Source organism: Malaya genurostris, chromosome 3 (assembly GCF_030247185.1).
Source record: "Malaya genurostris strain Urasoe2022 chromosome 3, Malgen_1.1, whole genome shotgun sequence".
Lineage (NCBI taxonomy): Eukaryota > Metazoa > Arthropoda > Insecta > Diptera > Culicidae > Malaya > Malaya genurostris.
The window spans coordinates 295,830,700-295,852,960 of NC_080572.1; the positions used below are offsets into that span (position 1 = coordinate 295,830,700).

Here is a 22,261-nt window from a genome sequence, read left to right on the forward strand (position 1 = left end):
AATATGTAAAAAAGCTTTAGATTTAGCGACAACAGAATATTTTATCAAAAATTGCTGATGAATCTCTTGTGAAAAGGAGAATAATGGTTTTTGGTACTTTATTTAACGTTTAGATTTAAAAAAAATGACAAAATTTGCACTGACAAAGCTACCCATGCAGCAGCGCTGCTTTTACATATTGTTTTACGTATTGAGCCCGGGGGCTAGATTTTTCTGTGTGAATGTCTTTTTTTTTGCTGGGTTGGTCCTGTCCGGGGCCCCCTTCAGTCTGTAGGCCCGGGGCACTTGCCCCCACTGTCCCTGTATAAAAGCGGCCCTGCCATGCATCATCATCATTGCAACCCATGAGTCAGCAGCCAAAATTTTTCAGTAAAACTCTAACCGTGCGGTGTTCTGGCCAGATCTGGCGCTGACCTAGCGAACGATGGTGAAAATGGAGTGGCTGAATATCGATGTGGTACATCACCCGACTGCGTTACATCGAGAATTTATGGGTCAACCTGAAGCGTAAGATCTACTCCAACATTTTCGTCGCGAAAAATGAGGAGAAATTGATCAATAAAACGAAGAAAGAGCTCAAACACATGCCTACCCGCATGTTTCCGTCCGCCATGACGAATGTTCCGGTTATCGCAAGGGCGTATGATGTTTTTTTTTCAAGTAAGCTTAAATAAATTTCCATGGGAAATTTATCAAAAGCAATTATCGCTCTTAGCTTTTTTTTATCAGCATCCGAAAAAATTTCATTTTTTTAAATGCAAACGTTAAGTACAACCACAGTTATTCACGGTTAAAAACTTATCACTTCCGCATAAGGCCAATTTTGTTAGGAATTCCCCTTATTAAAGTAAGGCATATCCAAACCATCGATTACTCCGAACCAAAATAGCGAATGTAACTTATCGAAATTTAAAGATGTTCTAGAACTGTAGAAATGTTACTTATGTTAGATAGAAAGAATCGATTTTAATATGTTTAGAAAGATTTCTAAACATATTAAAATCGATTGTGCAACTTATCACTGTTAAGTTTTACAATAGTAACTCATTGTAGAACAACTTTGAGTACATCTGAAACAATCGTTCAGCTTGCTCATGTTGCATTAGCAACATGAAGCAGATTCTCACTGAAAAAGAATGCTTCTTTTTTACAGAATTCGAAACACAACCATCAAAACACATTTACTTGGAGACGCTTGAAAATTTCAGGCGCACAAATACATGTTGCACCATAAAAATGCAGTTCGTTGTTGATTTTTAATCCACAAACAGACGAACGATTATTACAATATTTAGAATTATCATGTATTCATATAGAGAATGCGTTTCATAATTCATGTTTGAGATTTATTTATTTATTTATTTATTTTATTTATTTATTTCGTCAAGCAAATGTAGACTACATATAAATTGTTTACAATGTTCACTTACATACTACGCATTATTTCTACGACAAAGCTGAGATTTGATTTGATTTTTTGACATAGTAAGGTCAAGATGTTCGCAGTATTGATTGTAATGGCGCATTATTCGATTGACTGGACTGTATTTTGCATAATTTGTTCTAGTGTTTCTTTCTAAAAATAATTTCCTGGTTCGTAATTGACGGCTAGGTGTATAAAAATTTAGTTGCGATAATAAAGAAGGTGATTGAATGCGTTGAGAAATAATGTCGCTGATAAAATAAAGCATTGCAAGGTCGCGGCGTTCTTTAAGTGTTTGTATATTGATGAGCATGCAGCGTGCTTCATATGATGGTAGAGGAAATGCTGTCCAGTTTAATTTACGAAGTGCATATAAAAGAAATTGTTTTTGAATAGATTCGATGCGTTCTTCGTGAATAATATTATATGGATTCCATACTAGGCTGCAATATTCCAAAATAGGTCTGACATATGTAGTGTATAATAATTTTATTGTGTATGGGTCCTGAAAGTTATGACTGAAGCGTTTAATAAAGCCCAGCATGCTATTTGCTTTATTGATTATGGTATTGTAGTGTTCCACAAAAGTGAGCTTGGAGTCTAAGATTACGCCTAAATCTCTTACAATTTTACATTTTTCTACAAGCTGATTTCCTAGATGTATGTTTGTGGGTATAGTTTCATTTTTCCTACTGAAAGTTATTGAGTTACATTTTTTTACATTGAGTTGGAGTAGACTTTTGCAGCACCAAATGTGGAATAGATTGATTTCGTTCTGGAATATTACAGCGTCGTTGATATTTTTAATTTCCATGAAGAGTTTCATGTCGTCTGCATATATAAGCACTTTCAGATTTTTGAGTATGAAGGAAATGTCGTTTATATGTAAAATGAAAAGGAGAGGCCCTAAGTGAGAACCCTGAGGTACGCCAGATGTTACATTAATTGGTTCAGACAGAATGTTTTGGAAGCGGACTACCTGTACACGATTCGTTAAGTATGATTTGAGCCATTCCAGAAGAGTATGTTTTATGCCATATTTTTGTAGTTTGTGTAGAAGTAAAGGTATGTCAATACGGTCGAAGGCTTTGCTAAAGTCAGTGTAAAGAGTTTCTACGTAGTTGCCGGCGTCCATTGCATTCAGAGTGAATGTCATAAATTCTAAAAGATTTGTTGTAGTTGAGCGGCCTTTAAAAAAGCCATGTTGTTTGTTTGTTATTACATTTTTAAGTTGATGAAAAAGTTTTTCGTTTACAATTTTTTCAAATAATTTTGGAATGCATGAGATAATGGCTATTCCACGGTAGTTCCGAATGTTAGATTTTGCACCAGATTTAAATATTGGTACAAGAAAGGAAGATTTCCATGCTTTAGGAAAAGTACATTTATTAAGTGATAAGTTAAAAATTAGTTGTAGTGGTAGTGTAAGTTCTTCAGCAAGATTTTTTAAAAATATTGGTGGTATACTGTCAGGTCCAGGCCCTTTTGAGGCGTCTAAGTTTTTCAGTGCTGTCGAAATGTCATGTTCTGATAGATAGTTTACAGAGATGGAGCTAGAAAATGCAGGTATGAAAGAGAAGTATTCACGGTCACGGTCAGTTTCTGAATAAGATGTATATACTTCCTGGAAAAAATTTGCAAATTGATTGCAGATTTCTGTACTATTTTTCCCTACATGTTCGTCGAGGTGCATTTGAGATGGAAAATTGTTGCTTTTTAGTTTAGTTTTTGTGTAGTTAAAAAAGTTCTTAGGGCAAGTCTTTATTTCGTTTTCAATTTTGCGGTTGTATTCTTCGTGTGCTGTGTTAATGGCTATTTTGAGTTGATTGCATAGATTTAAGTAATTTTGAAGATGAGCGTCACTTTTTTCTTGTTTGTAAGTTTTGTGTGCTTTTTGTTTCCTATTTTTCAAATGTTTTAGTTGTGAATTGAACCATACGGGTAATTTGCTGTTATGATTTTTTCTTCTTCTTTTCATGGGCAAAGTTTCGGATAATATTTTGTTTATAATGTGATAGAATTTGTTTACTTCGACGTCGACATTTCCTTCTGTGCTCAGTATGTTCCGCCAGTTTATTATACTTAGTCTACACTTGACTTCTTCAAAGTCAATTTTATTGTATTCCGGCACTTCCTCATATTCCAAGTCGTAGGGAAGGGATGCATTGTGTGTAAATAATGAATATTCGATTGCGGTGTGAAATGCTTCATTTTTCCATAATGGCAGGTTTGATGCGTTCACACAAAAGTCTTCTGTGCAATTTGTGAAAAGAAGGTCTAAATATGCATTTTGTTGATTTTTTACGGAGTTTACTTGATGTAGGCCAAAATTAGAAATTTTGTCGAAAAAGTAGTGCAATGTTTCGTTTTCTCCAACGACTGGGAGTAAGATTGATTCATTTTCAATGTCAGAAATGAAGTCCGCATTACGTTGATTGAAGTCGCCAAAAATATGTAGCTTCACTTCGGGTTCCATATTCGAAATAATTGTGTCTAAAGATTGAAAGAATAATTCAAAAGAGAATTTGTTCGCATTTTCGGGTGGGAAGTAGACAGAGCAGTAAATATGTTCTTCTCCCAATATTGAGACTTTGACCCATACATGCTCAAATTCTTTATATTTAGGAGTAATAATTTCTTCAGAAGTAAAGCAAGAGTTTATGGCTATGAGGACTCCGCCTCCAGATTTTTTCTGACAGAGAGATAAATTTCGGTCGTGCCGGAATACGTTAAAATTATTTCCAAATACTTCTTCGCTTCTAACACTTTCATCCCAGCTGCTTTCAGTTCCAAGGATTACGTCGAAAGAGGAGGTTATTAAATTTTGATGAATTTCTTTCATTTTGGCCGGGCTTTTCATGCGGTTGAAATTTTGGCAATAGACCAAAATTTCAGTCACATTTTGTCTATGAAGCGAAGAAGTATTTGAGAATTCTGGAATACTTACATTACTAATTCCTGTTTCTATTCCTTCGTCAAAGGGCGTCGTTATTTCCGAAAATTCGGCCTTGTAAAATTGTGTTCGGCTTCCCGGATTAGTTGGAGTCGGCGGATGTGTTCACTTGTCAAAAATTTCCCATAAGAGTCCAGGTCGGCCTGCGCTTCCTTAGGTTTCATTCCATATTCCTGATGCACTTCGATAAAGATTCGTAGAAGGTGGTCAGGTGTTGTTGGAAGGCCTTCTGATGCTAATAGCATTTTTATACTAGTTGGTGTCATACCCTCGATGCATACTGTAGATTGTTGATTTTTCATGTATGACAAATACAGACGGACGACGTGCATTATTTTCGGGTCACGAAGTCTTGCTTTCAAGAAGCGTTCGTCGCCATTTGCAGATTGTGAAGTAAGACGTACAATTGGAGGACGCATTGGATCATAGTTAGTGGATGGTGCAGCTTCGATGTCATTACTTCCTAAGACCGGAGTAGTGTTGTTTTGAATAATTGATATGAGCAGTTGTTTATAAATCAAATGTGAAACTTATTCATTAGCAGTTGTTTTATAAATCAAATGTGAAACTTATTCATTAGAAATTATATTTGTTGAGATTTTGTAAACATCAATTCAATAATTGTTTACATGTCAATTTCCTTGAGTTCCACAATTGTTTTTTCATTGTTTATTGCTGCATTTGTAATGTGGTGGGTGCATGAGTTTCACAATTGATTTTCCAAATTCATATGAACGTTCGTAAACACATATATATTTAAACGGAACTCATTGTATTTGTATATTAAATTCTTATCTAGCCTATGTCACTGATTATCGAACATTAGAGATTGGTCATAATATCACACGAGATACACAGTTGACATTCGTATCAACGGAGGAACTTTAAGATTAAACTTTTATTGGTTTCTTTCTGAAAATAAAGTGCGGATAAAAAAACTCATTTTGTCGGCTATGTTACTTATACTATTATATTCCCGGAACCGAAAGTGACAGCCACTTGAACTTTGAACTCAATTCACAACCCAAATGTGCGGAGAAAAAGAAATGCATTTTGTCGATTACTTCACTTATATCAACATATCTCCGGAACCGGAAGTGACAACCACTTGATCTTCGAAGTTGAGTCACAACCCAATAGTAGCTTTTCAAGTTTGCTAAGTATATTTTGCAAAGTCACAGACGTTTCCCGATCTCATCGAGCTGAGCAAAGACTTGGTATTACATTCCTTTGTAGAATTTTACCTTCTGTTTCAACAGACTTCGCAGCCGATTCATAGTGTATAGAATCATTGCATGGTTGGTGCTACTGACACTAAGACGGGACTTGAACATACGACAGCTGGCTTGTAAGACCAGCGCCTTATGCATTGAACCGCCAACGTCGATCTAATTCGAATGGTATATAACACTAGGGGTCTTCGGAGCTTCCAAAGTCGGTTTCTCCAGCAATTCTATCACCTTTCTGTAGTGAAAGACAAAAAAGTTTTTGGTCAACTCTCCGGAACTGATTCGAATCTTTTTCAAGCAATCTTTCCTTTCGAAATATCATCAGATCTCGATTTTTCTTGCAGAATAATAAAAAAAACAATTTCGTCTCAAAGTCGATCTAAATAGAAGTAACGTTTCTTTGATTTTTAAGATGTCTCTAAAAAAATGTTTTTTCCTCAGTTGTGCAGTTTTTCAGCGAATTTTCAAAGTTATGCTGTTTTTTATGCCGCATTTGTATCCCCCTATGTTCCCTGTTCAATTGGGTTGCAGTCTGATATGCGAAGTCATCGCATACAAGATAGCTTAATTTGTAGAAAAGGCACGAAATCAAAAAAAGTTCCACGTTTGAATCCAGATATTTTTTTTGTATTTTTACATTGTAAAATTTTCATTTGAATGTGTTTTTTTAGGAGCACTGCCAAATAAGTGAAACTAAATACGTTATTGTTTTGAAAAACAAAGGAGAAAATTAATTACTTTTCCATTTATTGAATTCAGTTGATTCTAGTATCGCAGGTTAATTCATTTTTTGTTGCTTTTAATGTCGTCTTCAACATTGTTACTGGATGTTGTTTGCAGATGATGATTGAGGGTTTTTTTTATCGTTGTTAAGATCCGATTGATCCCTGAGTTGTTTGAGGTGGATGTAGCAGAATTTCCGTCTTCCTTCCTTGTACACCAGGGGACCGGGTCATTTCGCAGAAAGCCATTTCGTCGAAAGTCGTTTCGCCGAAAGGGTCATTTCGCCGAAAGGGTTATTTTGCCGAAAGGGTCATGTCTCCTGTATGTTATGTCCCCTGTATAACTGATGTGGCGCAGCCACATAACCGGAGCAAAGATGGCTCGGCGGCACAAAGCTGTTGAGCCGACGCATACAAACCTGTAACCGCCCTCGCCTCGGTCTACTCAAAACTAGGTTTCTTTGCTTTAGTTAGGTCCGAGGTCGGACAGCACATGAACCAAAACGATGTGGCGTAGCCGCATCAGATATTTGTTCATTTTCACTTAATAAACGGAAAATACCACATACATTTTCCTGGTAGATACACCTATGCAATTGCTTTGATGCTTAGTAGCTAATAGTCAAAAAGTTTTCTTAGGAACTCCGTTCTGAGGTTCGTGAATCAATCTTTATTCAAGAGTACAAGAATCAATTTTTATTCAAGAAGTACAATTGTAGGTCAACAAAACGGGCGTTAACGCTATCATCTTTCATTTGTCTTTATTTTAAATCAATTCTAATTACCATTTCAGGATTCGGCGAAATGACATTTTCGGCGAAATGGCTTTCGGCGAAATGGCATTCGGCGAAATGTCATTCGGTGAAATAACCCTTTCGGCGAAATGGCTTTCGGCGAAACAGCTTTCGGCGAAATGGCTATCGGCGAAATGATCCTGATCCGTTCACCAGTTTCCCATAAGTCTTATCGTAGTGAACAAGCTTTTGGTAATATTGACATCTGATCAGTTTTCTTAAGGGGTCATAAACCAAAGTTGAGAGGAAAAAGTGAGCTGAGAAACAATTTATTGGTAAAACTATCGATGAAAAAAGCAAGATGATTTATATGAAGTTATCAATTATTGTTAGAGTTATACTGTTACGTACTGTGCGCCAAACTGAAAACAAGAAATTCAAGAAAACTGTGTTTTGGTATACTTGAACGAATCGGTATCCCAAAAAAGGTAGTAAGGAGGATAACCAAAAAATTGATTGTTAAGGCATTTACAATTCGAAAAAATTGCATGCATTGCAACATTTTCAGATGAAACCGTAACCGTTCAAGTGCACAATTCTGTTAATACACAGTGAAAATCTTGTGATTTTACATCTTATAAAATGCACATAAATTGAGCGTCGTCTTTCACACAAATTTAAATTCAGGAACATGTTAAATTATGTGATTTGAATATTACGTGGCTTGAAATCGTATGATTCAATAGCTCAATAGCTACAACGCGACTTGAAACGAGAATTATTACATCATTAAGCATTAAGCACATTAAGCACACAGAAGCCCACATCTGCTTGATGAATAATTGATACATATAAATCCATACAGCGGCACTTGGTTGCCGAACTCAAATTGTATTCGGAGCCTGTAAAGTTCTATACGAGATTCATCATGTTTTTTTAAAGAATCGATTGCAAAGTACTGTATTTAAAAAAACTCGTAGTAGGTATCAGGTGTACAACTTTGCTTCCGCCGTTTTCCGATAGGTGGCTGTACCGGCTGAGGCTGGTCAAAATACATAGATGATAATGCCTTTAAAGTGAGTGTGTACAGTGCCTAACGAATTGTCATCGCCGTTTCAGTGACAGTTGGTCTTGTTTTCGTATTATTCACGCTCGAAAATGTCTGTTTATGTGCCCAATTCTCGCCATTAGCGGGAAGTTTTACTTTTCTGTTACAATTCGAAAAAAAAATGCAGCTGAAGCGCATCGAATGCTCTCAAAAAATGATGCGGCTCTGAGTCAAAGAACGTGTCGGGAGTGGTTTCAACGTTTTAAAAATGGTGAGTTCGATGTAGAAGACAAACATGGTGGTGGAAGAGAAAAAAAACCTTCAAAGATTAATAACGATTTACTACGAGCACTTAAAACCGGGTGAAACCATCACAGGAGATCGCTACCGAACGCAACTGATGCGCCTTAGTCGCGCGCTAAAAGAAAAGCGGCCACAATATCAAGAGCGACATGACAAAGTCATCCTACAACACGACAATGCTCGGCCTCACGTCGCAAAAGTGGTCAAAAAGTACCTGGAAACGCTGAAATGGGAAGTCTTGCCGCACCCGCTGTATTCCCTAGATGTCGCCCCTTCTGACTTCCACCTATTCCGTTCGATGGCACACGGCCTGGCAGATCAACATTTTCAATAGTTCGAAGAGTTGGAAAAATGAATTGCTTCATGGATAGCGTCAAAAGAGGACTCCTTTTTTCGAGCCGGGATACGAAAATTGCCGGAAAGATGGGAGCAAGTTGTCGCTAGTGACGGACAATACTTTGAATATTACATCTGTAAGCACTTTTTCGCAATTAAGTTTTAATTTTGAAAAAAAAAAACGGCGTAAGCATTGTTGTACACCTGTAATTGTAGTTTTTTTTGTTATAATTTCGAGATTTAAATTTTAAAACTGACATAAATTATGCATCTAGAACTAGAACACTCCTGAATATGCCCTCAACAAGCCGTTTTAGTTTTATTTATTCGAACAGTTCTACTGTCAAATTTAAAACTGGTGTACGCTGCCGTTCAATTTGTTCTATATTTGAAACACAGGTAAAACGGTGCTGAGGCTGCCAGTTTTTTTTGTTATAATTTCTAGATTTATATTTTAAAACTAACATAAACTACATTCACTAGATTCTATGTAGAGACACTAAAAATGGTTTGGAACTAAATGATTTGACCATAATTGCGGATTATGATATTATCATTTATGGCCCTTAGAACTGTCGATTTGTATATGTATTCTTTTCGTTGTGTTCATACTTTGATAAATTTTCCGTTCTTGTTTGAAGCGAAAGCCACACTGCGAATGATAAATATAATAGTTCAAAAGTTCATTACTTCATTGATTACTTCATTTCAGAATATCATTTTTCATTTTTCGCACCAATTAAACGTATTTTTTCAGTTACTCGCACGCAAACGACCAGCAGCTGCATTTATTTCAGGTTTTCAGAAGGTGGTATTTTATACAATATTTATGTGTCGTATGCTGACTTTATTTGTATTCATTTGGAGTAAATTTCGCACAGCGTAAAGTTCACAACCTATCAAATTATTCTAGGGTTGCACTAAATTGATTATTCGATTTGCAAGGAAAGTAATATTTATAGTTCTTAAGATAACATTTAGAGCCATTAGAACGGTTAATTTTCTATAAGATTCCCCATCGTTTTCGTTTTTTTTTTTTCATTCAACAACAATCTTACATCTTTTTCCATTCGTTTCGTGAAAGAATTAGAGATAAAACTCAAACAGGGAAAAAGTTATTAGTAAAACAAATCTGGAGTAACTTCGTTACACTTTCGTGTTGTTAAATTTTGAAATTGCACCCAGGTGAGCATGGTGAAGAAAGACGTAGCCCTACGTCAAAACGCTACTCCGAGATAATTGCGATGAAATTTTCTACAACTACTTTCGAAAGTATGCACTTTCAGAATATTTAACCAAAAATCTTCGAGTTTTTAATCCGCAACTTTACATATAACTCCATAATCGCATGCGTAAAAATAGGCATGCCATTGCCAAAAATTCTCACACTTCATTTTCAGTGGAAAGTTTCTCTGTGGTGTCTCGAATATACAAATCGTTAGTGGCTGCATCGATTCCATCACCCCTACGCTCTCACGCTTCGCCGAGGTGATTAACTTGCACCGAGCGCTTTGTGTGCGATAATCGATACCGATCGTAATACATCACCGACTGTGTTACGTAAATTGTTCGCACCGATTACTGTACTGATCGCGGTTCCGGCGGAACTGGATAAACACAGCGATCAATGCAAGAAAGCACGTCAGGTTAATGACTAATTCACGACACAAATCGCCTTCGCTGAGGTCCATTCCGCTTTCTTCCGATCGGGTTCAATGGAAGATAAAACGATGGTATTCGATACGCGTAGGAAGCAAAATTCGCTTCCACGATGGCAATCTAAAACGTTCACAGTGCAATCGAATTTTTTTTAACAAACTACAATTCATTGGCAAATACCGCATCGGGTTCGTCACTTACACGCCTATCAAGCTCTTTTTTCCACTTCGTTTCACTGAACGCATGTCAATTGGCCAGCTTGGATCATTCATTCACAAAATGAATGAGCGAAGAAAGTTGTGACGACAAGTGGGAAGTGTCTACTCTAGATCAGGTTTATCTCTTGAAACATCGCTCGCACGCTGCGAACCGCCACCGAACGAAAGACACGGACGGTTAGTGCATTATGTGTATGAACTTTTGAAGTAGCGATTTGAATATAGCTTGTCGGATAAACTGTGTCCAATTGAGCAAGGCGCCTCTGAATTAGCGTCAATTGCCTGAGGCTGCCGAGGTGCTTAGGTAAACGATTAAACGATGTTTAACCACCTCCTGATTAGAATCGGCTGTCGTTCATCTCAATCGGAAATGGTCGTGTGTCTACTGTTTCTTCATTGCCGCCGGCAATCATTGGCACAGGAAATCGCATTAATATTCAGGGCTTACCTTACTATCCACGAGAGACGAAATATTGGCATACAAAAATTTGATATCTAGGTTAATAGCACGTACGCGGGAATGCCGCCGAGCACGTGACTATAGCAAGCTTGCATGGCCCTTATCGCTTGGTACGAAATGGGATCGGAAGTCAACGCGATCCATATTCCACGTTGGACCGGCTTCTAATGAGTTGTATGGAATGGTACATAAATTGGACCTGTCATTCCGCGATGCACGCGGAACCCGGGTCGAGAAGTAGGTTATAACGCGATGAGATTTCAGTACGGCAAATTCGTACTACGAGGCTGGTATTTCAACGACGCAAGCAGTTGATCAAGCTGACATGTGACAGTTCGTAAATGTAATGATCGAAATGCTTGATATATCTGTGTTGATAGCTTAAGCGATATCTGGAAACTGGTGCATTGTGGCAACTATTTCATTTCAAAAATAGTTGGCCATCTCGAGCATACACGCAATTGATGCAAACAAATACAAGTTATTGAACCCGAACGGTTTGGTTTTTTCGCTCTAGAGCGCCAACATGAAAACTGCCCTCAATTCGTGGCAAACACATTCGCTTTCCGATTGCACTAGAGCATCCGAGTTGTACAGCACCCGAAGATCGTGGCACTGCACAAGTACAAAAATTTCGCGTGTTGTTTTATCAACAAAACCCACATGCGGTCCATCAGCTGGTGCTGCAGGGGGATTCCTACTTGGGAACCTTGGAAAGCTGTTCACGAGCGTGACCTTCATTTTGCTAATATCCATACCCGATCGGTTCGGGTGGAAACCGGCATTGAATTACCGCGGCAGCTGACGCCGCCAGCAATGCAATGGTATTTAACAAATGGAAGAAAGTACGCTTTCAGTTTCAATTCGCGACGCGTATCGCGCGCGAACCGACGTCACGGAGAAAACTTGTGCTATAACACTGCTGCAGGATAATATACCGTCAGAACCGTGCTGGTATTGAATTTAATGAACGACTATAAACATCCAATAGCTGTTGGGTGTCTGGACATTTAGAAAGAGTCTAGCGGTTTGTAAAGCAAATGGCACACAATCGCCTCACGACATGCACCTAATTTAATGTGCAAAATATATACAACCAGGCTTCATATGAGTCAAGCTATTCAGTAAACGGGATACCCCGGAGGACCACTCGCTCGGTTACCATCACTAGTGGGCCACTTCAGTAACTGGCACACTACTGGGAACGACCTTTTTTTTCTTTCCTCGCCGGTTTTATTCCCTTGTAAAAGTAAATACATTGAACTAATGGGGGTAAATCGACACTGCAACCACTGCGGGAAGAAAGTGATTTTCCGTTTGCTCACTCCTCGCATCCAAGCCGATCCAGGTCTGCGGTAGTCAGGAAACCTGATTGACTGGATCAGTGGGACCACATTGTCAATTCCTGCTCACCTAGCAGTGGGTGGGTGGGTAAAGAAAATGTTGCATCCAGTAGAAGAGTAAAAGTAGTTTTCTTGTCCAAAGCTGTAACGGGTACGAGCAAAATAGGCGGGATAATGCTAATGGAATGCTCGATTGTTAGCCTAGTATTGACAATTTCCAGTTCTGGAATGTTGATACGGAAATTTTCCGGAGTAATCACTTTATGAGGTGCTGCTCAGTTAATGTTGATTATGAATATTCAATTTTAATTAGGATAGTTCCGTGCGATGAAGGCACAAACAAATTGTGTCCATGTGAAGTATTCGTGATTAGAATTAACAAACTGTACTCATGATTTATAAAAAAAAATCTGTACACAGATTTTCCTAATTCTACTAAATATCGAGCTTAAGTGTTGTTTTGTAACTCTATTGTATTTCGAACATTACTTGAAGATACGTATTTTGTTTGTTCAGTTTTGTTCAAACTATGTTGACTCGCCCATAACTCTAAGGAGTGTATCGAAATTGACATCAGTTTTCGATATATTGTAGAAAAATTACATTTTTATGCATTTCACTGATTATATTGCAGAAAATCCTAGTTTCTGTGAAACGCTCGCACTTTGGACTTGACATTCTTCATTAAATTCTGCAGAGTTACTTTTGTGACTTTCCTAGTGGCAGCTGTCCAGTTTTTTGTTAACTCCTGCATGTTTTGGGACACTGTACCTTCCTTCCGAAAGTGCCGCTTGACAATTGCTCAATACCTTTCAATTGGCCGAAGATCCGGCCAGTTCGGTGGGTTGATGTGCTTTTCCACGAATTGTACATTATTTTTTGACAACCACTGTAGAACGGAGTTGGCGTAGTGGGCTGAAGCCAAATCCGGCCAGAATAGAGGAGGAGCCTTATGCTTTCTGTACAGTGGCAGCATTCTCTTCTTCAAACATTCTTCCTCGTATGTTACGCGTTAATTGTGCCCTTCGTGAAGAAAATCGACGACCGCAAACCACAGGTACAAATTGCATGCCAGACCAACACCTTCTGCCCAAACTTTTCCATCGCCACCGTGGTGTCAGCTTCGTCCAGGTCCTGGTACACCGATTTCGTTTAATATTGCGGTCCGGGCAGCGCTCGAGAGTCTTCCTTGGCGTAGGTTTCGTCGTCGATCAGGATGCATCAGTCTTTATTCTGTAGAATCCGGTTATACAGTTTTCGCGCTCTTGTTTTGGCCTGAACTTGCTGTACCAGGGACTTTTTCGGCCCCTTCTGTTTCTTGTACGTTTTCAGCGAGTTCCGAACTTTGATCCGTTGAATCATCCCGAAGCTGGTGTTGAACTGCTTGAACAAATCCCGCGTCGACGCCGATGGGTTTTTCCTTATGTTCTCAACCACTTTTAAGTCCCGGCCGAGCTGGCTGGGACCCGTTTTCCTACCGGATCGGGGCAAATCCTTCATGCAAAGGGTCTTATCGAACTTCTCGATAATATTTTTGACACTGGTGTGGTGCACTTTCACCCGTTTTGCAATTTCGTTGTACGTGACACCACTTTCTGAGCACCAAGTGTGCAGAATTTTCTTTCGCGATTCCGGATCAATTCGACTCATCATTGAAACGATAAACCGTACCGAAACCAATCGATTGCGCAGCTGTTATTGACATGTAAACAAATATGTCACCGCAAAACACGCTGCAAAAAATTAAGCCATTTCAGAGTAATTACTGTTTTCTGTTTATTAATACCAACCGGAAATACAACCTAAGAAATGTATGATGAATGAACAATAGCACAAACATGTAAACTGCTAATGGAACAATTCCGGATGTAATGAAACACAATTCCAAATTGATATGATTTTACGTTTCGTCTTTGACTTTGGCGACCTTACGGTTCAATATAAACTGCTAGGCAGACGTAAAGTAAATGCTATTTGCAAAACACTGGTGTCTCGAATGAAACAAGTTCCGGCTTGCTAGTAGTACAGATTTTGGTAATTTGAAGGAAAACAATTTTTTTTGCTGCCTAATTTATGTAAGGTGCACATACATTTCAGTCCCGGATTGACGGTTCAATGCATGGGGCGCTGGTCTTACAAACCAGTTGTCGTATGTTCGAGCCCCGACCTGGAAGGATTCGTAGTGTCAGTAGAATCGTAGCACCAGGCATGCACTGGTTCTGTACACTCTGAATCGGCTGCGAAGTCTATTGAAACAGAAGGTCAAATTCCACTACAAGAATGTAATATACCAAGGCTTTGCTTCCACATACCCATTTTGATACAATTTTACGTTTGGTCTTTGACATGTCATTGACATTGTTTTTCTCTTTCAAATTACCACAATCTGTGCGGCTAGCAAGCCGAAACTTATTTCGTCCGAGACGTCAGTTTCAACATTACACTCCGGTGCAATAGCAAAAAGTATCAAAGACGTAAAACCAAATCAAACAAAAAAAAAATTAAAAAGGCGGGTGGTTAATGTCACAGATAGAACTGAAGGACGTGAATGCGAATAAAACTGTCATGTTTCTTTCACACTTCGAAATATAGACAATTGTTGGTATCAGTTCTAGCATTGTACATTCAAAGTACGAATCATTAACGACGAACATATTCTTCCATACAATTGAATAATATGGAATAAATGACAGTAAGAAAACGTATCGTAAGCCCACTGCACTCAACCATGGAAAATATTCTTTATTTCTTTGTGTCGGTTTTGCACGATACGCTTTGTGCGATGATTCGTTCAATTCATACGGTTAAAACTTTGCGCGCATTATTTTGGCACTAAATTTTTCCTTAATGGTTGTTCATATCAAATATTTTAGAAGTCTTCTATTTTGAGTAATTTGTGGTTATCCCATACTATTGAAAATGTTATCATAAATTGGTGAACATATTTCTGATAGTATGGAGACAAAATGATGTTGCTGCCTCAAATAGAACAGGAGATATTCACGATGAAGTTCTACCAATTCTTGTACAGGGTAAATTTTTCAAAAGTCGCCCCACATTAAAGTAAGTCGTAAGTATTCACGACAAAAAAAATGTCCTCTTCAAATTACCACAACTCAGAAGACAGCACAATTGAGCATAAACGACTCAGACTCGTCTTTGATAAATGTTTTTGCAAATTTTCATACTGTAATTGGAATCATTCCGACCATGCAAAGTCCGAAAAAGAACGTCATGTGCTTCGACACAATAAAAAAACCTGTTTTAATCCACCTAGTGGTGTAGCTCATCACACGAGCTGCTCTATACCTGCAGTGTGTGCCTATTAAGCTCATGTACTGTGCTTTTCAAACCAGACTCATGAGCGTGTGCTATTTGTGTAGTCCACCTACTGACAAGAGACAATACAAGAGCGGGCACTGTGTGTTTAAAAATTATATTATATTATTAAATAAAGAAAAAAAAACGACGCTCACGTCAGCACATGAGCTAGCACATGAGTCAGCTCACGAGCTAGCTCCCCATTCCAGCTCATTAGCCAGCAGATGAACCAGCATCGCGAGCTGGTTCTTCGAAGCATACGACTCCCGATCTAGTAGCAACACAGCACACGAGCGTGTGCTTCAGACTTCGTATGCGTGTTTTTTAAAAGGTACAGCACACGGACTGTATGAGAGCTGGCTCGTGTGCTGGTCCATCACTACATATAATACTGTGGTGATCTTTAAAATTATTTTCTACGATTCTTAAAAGAATAACCGATATCGGTTTGTTCGACCGTCTACTGATAAAAACTAAGACTTCACGAAGATTTAAGGTCGATTAAAAAACTTTTCACGGTCTTTTGCCCTTTTCAGTGATGATATAAAATTTTTAACACACTATATTTCCGGATCCTGAAGTCGGATCCGGATGAAATTCAGGAATTACGTATGGGACCACAGGACCTTTTATTAGAACCTAAGTGAAAACCGGTGGCGCCATCTATGAGAAAAGTTAGAACACATATTTTCATTTTTTTGCACATTTTACCTCGTAACTCCGGAACCGAAAGTCGGATTAAAATAATATTCAGGAATTTTGTATGGGACCACAAGACCTCTCATTTGAATCTGAGTTTGTGGAAATCGGGATAGTCATCTCCGAGAAAACTTAGTGCAAAAAACGCTACATACACACACACAGACATTTTGCGTACTCGGCGAACTGAGTCGAATGATATATGACACTCGGCCCCTCGGGCCTCGTTTAAAAAATCGGTTTTCACAGTGATTGCATAACCTTTTTATATGAGAAAGGCAAAAAGGACCGATCAAGTAGAATTTGATCTTTAAATCTGTTTATTTGTTTATTTGTTTATTTGTTTATTCGTTTATTTGTTTATTTGTTCATTTGTTTATTTGTTTATTTGTTTATTTGTTTATTTGTTTATTTGTTTATTTGTTTATTTGTTTATTTGTTTATTTGTTTGTTTGTTTATTTGTTTATTTGTTTATTTGTTTATTTGTTTATTTGTTTATTTGTTTATTTGTTTATTTGTTTATTTGTTTATTTGTTTATTTGTTTATTTGTTTATTTGTTTATTTGTTTATTTGTTTATTTGTTTATTTGTTTATTTGTTTATTTGTTTATTTGTTTATTTGTTTATTTGTTTATTTGTTTATTTGTTTATTTGTTTATTTGTTTATTTGTTTATTTGTTCATTTGTTTATTTGTTTATTTGTTTATTTGTTTATTTGTTTATTTGTTTATTTGTTTATTTGTTTATTTGTTTATTTGTTTATTTGTTTATTTGTTTATTTGTTTATTTGTTTATTTGTTTATTTGTTTATTTGTTTATTTGTTTATTTGTTTATTTGTTTATTTGTTTATTTGTTTATTTGTTTATTTGTTTATTTGTTTATTTGTTTATTTGTTTATTTGTTTATTTGTTTATTTGTTTATTTGTTTATTTGTTTATTTGTTTATTTGTTTATTTGTTTATTTGTTTATTTGTTTATTTGTTTATTTGTTTATTTGTTTATTTGTTTATTTGTTTATTTGTTTATTTGTTTATTTGTTTATTTGTTTATTTGTTTATTTGTTTATTTGTTTATTTGTTTATTTGTTTATTTGTTTATTTGTTTATTTGTTTATTTGTTTATTTGTTTATTTGTTTATTTGTTTATTTGTTTATTTGTTTATTTGTTTATTTGTTTATTTGTTTATTTGTTTATTTGTTTATTTGTTTATTTGTTTATTTGTTTATTTGTTTATTTGTTTATTTGTTTATTTGTTTATTTGTTTATTTGTTTATTTGTTTATTTGTTTATTTGTTTATTTGTTTATTTGTTTATTTGTTTATTTGTTTATTTGTTTATTTGTTTATTTGTTTATTTGTTTATTTGTTTATTTGTTTATTTGTTTATTTGTTTATTTGTTTATTTGTTTATTTGTTTATTTGTTCATTTGTTTATTTGTTTATTTGTTTATTTGTTTATTTGTTTATTTGTTTATTTGTTTATTTGTTTATTTGTTTATTTGTTTATTTGTTTATTTGTTTATTTGTTTATTTGTTTATTTGTTTATTTGTTTATTTGTTTATTTGTTTATTTGTTTATTTGTTTATTTGTTTATTTGTTTATTTGTTTATTTGTTTATTTGTTTATTTGTTTATTTGTTTATTTGTTTATTTGTTTATTTGTTTATTTGTTTATTTGTTTATTTGTTTATTTGTTTATTTGTTTATTTGTTTATTTGTTTATTTGTTTATTTGTTTATTTGTTTATTTGTTTATTTGTTTATTTGTTTATTTGTTTATTTGTTTATTTGTTTATTTGTTTATTTGTTTATTTGTTTATTTGTTTATTTGTTTATTTGTTTATTTGTTTATTTGTTTATTTGTTTATTTGTTTATTTGTTTATTTGTTTATTTTTTTATTTTACTTTAAATTTTCTAGTCGTGCGGTTTTGCGCGATTCTCCGGCTTTCTTCCAGCTACTGGATTGTGATCGATTGTCGCCTGGTTCTGAAACCATCGGAAGATGTTTGAAGAAGTCGAACGATGAATTTTCATCAATTTGTTCAATATTCGGTGCGAATCAAGATTTTGCGTTTTGTCTAACAAAATGCTTTAATAACTTTCTTCCATGTACAACTAAGCGAGCGTAAATAATAGACATTGAAGGGAAAACTGGACAAATTGAGCAAATTTTGGTAAAATATGAATAAAATAGATGAGAAAAACCTTTTTCAATCCACCTATTGGGGTAATGATGCCTTTCTCATATCTCTCATATTCTCATATATGAATGTGAGGTATTTAATAAAACATCTTTAATATTCTTACAAAAAAAGGTTTTCCCGTAAACTAGTATAACCTACAGAGTGAAATAGTACTCGGTTAAGGCATCTCTGAGGAAACGAAGTGAGTTGCAATAGTTAATGCAGGTACTTCCGAAACCGGAATTCGGGAGCCTGTATAATTGCCGGCTCGAGAAAAGTAACTGGGATCCATTTTTGAATCTATGGCTACAATCTCCGGTCGCTAATCGAAAATCGGGAACAAGGAAAACCGAAATTAATTTGTTTAGCCGTCTACTAACAATTGGACTACCGATTGGAGTAGTTTCGAGCTTAGATATTTTTTACATTTTTCGTTTCGCCGCTTTAAGTGACGGTATCAAATTTTTATCACACTTCACCCAGAACCGGAAGTCGGATCCGGAAGAAATTTTGTATGTTAACATGAGATCTTTCATTTGAATCTTAGTTTATTGAAAGCGGCCACGCCATCTCTGAGAAAAGTGAGGAAGTAATTTGAAATAAGATTTTTCACACTAATCACCATATATTTTCGGAATTGAAATTCAAATCAAAATAAAATTCAGGAACTTTGTAGGTTTTACAGCATTCAAATATACCACTATTAAAAGGGCAATGGGTTCCAAAATCTTGGAAGGGCTAAAATACGCAGTGAACTGAAAATAACCTGAATGAAGAACATCTGACAGCACGAGGCGCCTCGTGCATGCGATGAATTCATTGAAAATGCAACAGACAAAGGATTCGTGGATGATGGTTTTTAAATTCGTGCTAATCATATTTCCAGCTGATCTAGCTTTAATCACACCTTTGTTAGTTATTTTCACATTGTTGAATTATATCGGGTAAACACCAGGATTCAAACAGTAATAATTCAATGTGATATTTTGAATAGCCGCTTCTGTTCGACTCCCGGTAATTTCCTTTAAACGATATCAAGCAGCATGACTATCGTTATTAGAGTTAACGTTAAGTACTAACCGGCGAGAAACTGAAAATACTCAAGTGACCTTACGATGAGAAGACTGTGTTTTAACCATCATCCGGTAGGTAAAAGCCACCGTCTATGGTCAATGGGTGCGCTCAGCTGCGGTTCACACACTTCCCAGAAACTATTTCAGATAGCGAAAGTTTTTCACATCCAAGGGAATTCGGTTCGTAATCGTAGCCATTGTGCGTAGTGATGGCCAATTTAGCGAAGTTCACTCTTTCTTTCTTTCCTTCTTTCTATTTTTCGCCAGAATCGGTAACCTCTTCTCACCCCTAGCGGCCCTAATTTTAGGTTTTACTTTGGTTTATCATAATCGTTTTTAAACACTTGTCGGTTTTCCCCTCCCTCTTGTTATTTAAGCTTGAGCACAATGATAAAGCAATTCTATTTTTTTGGTGTACTATTTTAAACCATTCATGATTCGAAATAATGAAGACAAGATCGAGAAGCCCGTTTGCTCACGTTTGGTGGCATCCGTGATTATTCGGCTACTTCTTCTCATCAATGAAATCAACGGCTATGGCTATGAATGAAACAAGAAAAGCGAAATGAAATCGAGATTTCTGGGCTACCCCGGTGGGAGTGAGAGCTTTTTTTTTGATGAGCTGCCTCTTCGGCGAAACTTCAATTACAAATTATTTTCCACCGGTGGTATCACCTTTAATTAGACAAAACATTAGTAACGCATTGAAATTAAAATCACCCGTTATGACGGTAGGACGATGAATTGTACCCGGCGACTTTCTTCAACTAAATTCTGTGGTAATTTTTTGTGTATGCGACAGCTGCACTAAAAGATGTATAAAATTTCGTATGTGAAGTGCCACCTACCGTAACAAATATAGGTGGCCGCTTAGGGCTCCGTTGGTGTGAATGCGCATATATCAATAATGTTTTGAACCTACGTTTCTTACGTGAAGGAATTTCAAATCGGGTCGAAGACCGAACCAGTACTGGGTGACGTTTTCATATGAGGTGGCCATTTGGCCTACAAAAGTACCGTTAGACTAATTTATATGATGTTTAATAAATGCATTCGGCATGATGGGAAATGCAATCGCATTGTTCAAGTGGAGCTCACCTTGTTCAAGTTGTGATAAAAAAATTCGCATGACAAACAGAAATCTTCTTTTCTGTTCGTTTCTCAATAAATTAGACTCACCGTTTTTGATACATAAAATTCAGATATTTCTAAACTTTTTTTGAATTCTAAATTTGCTGATAATTTTATAAATTGGATAATTTTATCTCTCAAGGCAAGAGAACCAAATGTGTCTTGGGAATGACATTAATGTTCGCTCTGAATCTAATCGCACTAAAGTTGGTGCTTCATTGGGAAAGAGTCGTTAATTATCTAATTTTTCTTCTCTCCTATTTCAGGTCATGATAGCATGTGGTCACGGCAGCATCAAGCTGAGCGCACCCTGTCAGCATGACATGGATTGCACGGACAGCATCCGAGGCAGCTACTGCACCTTGGAAGGTTTCTGCGAGTGTTCCCCGTTCTACGTGCGGCTCAACGAGACCAAGTGTTTACCCTGTAAGTACCATCGATTAAACAACCAACCAACCATCCAACCAACCGCCAGGAACTGCTGTGACCGGCGATCAGTTAACAGTTTTAATTGACGCGGCCCATCGGATGGGTTGCTTTCTCCCATTTCAGCTCAGCTGCTAGAAAGCGAATGTCATCTTTCGGACCAGTGTTCCATGCGTGTTGCTAATAGTATCTGTGACGAAGGCCGCTGCCGTTGTGAAGATGGCTTTCTGCAGTTCCGCAAGCACACCTGTTTGGCACGTAAGTACTCAGCAGGATTCCCGGCGGGTGGGACTCAACTTCGGATTGGGAAAGGGAAGAAATACGGGCAATTCATCCAATTTATGGGGCATTTTCTCACGATTAAGCCATTAGAGCGATTCGATGGTGCCGATTATGGTGGAACTCGCTCAGCTTATCAACAGGTTTGAAGCTCACGACTGTTGCGGTGCTTTTCCTCACCACTTCAAGCTCAAGTGTACCCTACTTGCTGTGATCTGATCGCAGAAGATCGCTTGACTCGTGAAGAACGAAAAAATGAAGGAACTGCACAGACAGGGAGAATACCGGGCCGAGTACGTGTTTGAAAAATTATTCTATTTAACGTTTGGTAAGCTGTAAACGCGTGCTTTACTCTGCTAATTTTTGGGCAGGCCAACCAGTCCCGAGATTGTTCAGTTAAATAGCTGTTCTCCGCTTTAACCGCAAAACTTGAAAAGAGACAAAAATAATTTCTCAGATGAGGTGTCAGATCGCGAAGCAAAATCCATTTTTTCTTCCGATTCTTCCGTTTATGCTTCTTTAGAATGTTTTCGAAGTGCCTGCTTTATGCACCAGAGCGCTTATTTTAACAAGCCGAGATGACGTTTGCTCGACCCTCGACGTGGAAGGATTTTTCGTGACAATTGGATCGTACGGAGTGTATCGAAAATAAGCTATCCACAAATTTTTCTTTCAAATTATGATAAAAAACGATATTTTATTCAAACTGAAAATTGATCC

General features: G+C 36.8%; 1 protein-coding gene across 1 annotated transcript in view; it reads left to right on the forward strand.

Moving 5' to 3' along the window:
• Positions 1 to 22,261, forward strand: part of LOC131435401 (uncharacterized) — a 132,021-nt gene that overhangs the window by 50,339 nt on the left and 59,421 nt on the right. The window contains exons 2-3 of the mRNA XM_058603241.1: positions 21,103 to 21,262; positions 21,389 to 21,520. Of these exons, the coding sequence (XP_058459224.1) occupies positions 21,103 to 21,262; positions 21,389 to 21,520 (292 nt within the window). The remainder of the gene's footprint in view (positions 1 to 21,102; positions 21,263 to 21,388; positions 21,521 to 22,261) is intronic.